Source organism: Condylura cristata, unplaced genomic scaffold, assembly GCF_000260355.1.
Source record: "Condylura cristata isolate star-nosed mole 26May11 unplaced genomic scaffold, ConCri1.0 scaffold00012, whole genome shotgun sequence".
NCBI lineage: Eukaryota > Metazoa > Chordata > Mammalia > Eulipotyphla > Talpidae > Condylura > Condylura cristata.
This window is the reverse complement of record NW_004567113.1, coordinates 56,560,166-56,561,526: the sequence shown is the minus strand read 5'-3', so window position 1 is coordinate 56,561,526 and position 1,361 is coordinate 56,560,166. Positions and strand designations below refer to the sequence as shown.

The 1,361-nt window shown below is 73.6% G+C and overlaps 1 protein-coding gene across 1 annotated transcript in view; it reads right to left on the bottom strand.

Annotated features, from left to right (window-relative positions):
* CPZ (carboxypeptidase Z) overlaps window positions 1-1,361 on the bottom strand; it is a 12,673-nt gene that overhangs the window by 8,177 nt on the left and 3,135 nt on the right. Inside the window, exons 3-4 of the mRNA XM_012724058.1 lie at window positions 651-863; window positions 267-463 (exon numbers count right to left, since the gene is read on the bottom strand). Coding sequence (XP_012579512.1) covers window positions 267-463; window positions 651-863 — 410 coding nt within the window. The remainder of the gene's footprint in view (window positions 1-266; window positions 464-650; window positions 864-1,361) is intronic.

Here is a 1,361-nt window from a genome sequence, read left to right as displayed (position 1 = left end):
CCACCCGCAGGGTGCCGGCCCCTGAGCCGGACAGGGCCACGCTCCCCCGAACCCCACCGCGGCGCCCGGGCAGGCACACTCGTCCGCCCCCAACACGCAGCTGCTGGCGCCGAGAAAGCCCCCGGGGTTACAGCGGCTTAATCGGATTTGGGGGGAACGGGTGATTTGCTGTCACTCCAGTGCCCGCAGGTCGCTTCCCGGCGGGAAGGGGGTGCCGCAGCGCCGCCCGGAGAGGCCCGCCCTCCCGCCAGACCCCGCGGCCTCACCTCGGCCGCAGCCACCTCGTAGCCGTCGGGGTTCATGGAGGGCAGCAGGTGCAGGCGCGTGGTGTTGAGCAGGCGCTGCACGCGCGGGCTGCCCAGCAGGTACTCGGTGCACAGGTACTGGGCCAGGTAGATGAGCATCTCGCGGCCGGCCACCTCGTTGCCGTGGATGTTGCCTATGAGCTTCACCTCGGGCTCCACTGGGGGCGGAGAGGGCGGCTCAGAGCCCCCTTGGGCCGGGGGGCGGGGCTGGCTCTGTGCCCCATTGGGCCGGGGGGCGGGGCTGGCTCAGCGCCCCCAGTGCGGGGCGGGGCTGGCTCAGAGCGCAGGCCCCGCCCCAAGTCCAGAGGTCTAGAGCTGGGGCGCTCACCGGGGGCAGCGGCTTACTCAGCTCGTGCCGACCGGGGCGACCGGAGAACTCGATGACCAGCAGCTCCTTGCCGTCGAAGCTGCGCCCGATGCTGTAGGTCCTGGCCACGTGGGCACAGCGGGCGGCCGTCCGCCGCAGCACGCGCGCCATCTGGGCGTAGGAGTGGTGGCTGAAGCGGACGAAGGTGGGCGGCAGCCCCGAGGGCGGCTCTTCCTCGGCCTCCAGGCCTCCTGGGGGACGGCAGGGGCTCCGTCGCTGGCTGCCTGCTGCCCACCGTCTCCCCGGCCCCCACACCCTCGGCCCTGCCTGGGCGTCTGCGGGACCCCCGGGGAGCCGGCCGCTGGAGGCCGCGGGGTGGTCCCGAGCCACAGAGAGACGCGGTGTCCACTCTGCCAGATCGTAAAGGGCAGCCGCGCTGTGTCCCCGGGGCAGAGTGCTGGGGCTCCCGGGACCAGGAGAGGCTGTGCCTCGGGCACCCCGCCTGCCACGCGGGCCCTGAGCCTCCCATGGGCAGCGGAGAGGGCAGGCGCCAAGGCTCCTGGGGACACTCCCGACGCCCATGGTGGGCACAGGGGCACTTCTGGTCAGCGTGCGGGAGGGGCCTGCTGGCCTCGGGCCACTCTGCCGGGTGGTGGCGCCGTGGGCCACCCCCAAGGCCCCGCTGGCCGTGAGGCTTGGCTTCTGGGGAGCAAGAGGCAGCGGCTGGCGGTTGGTGGTGGAGATGCGTC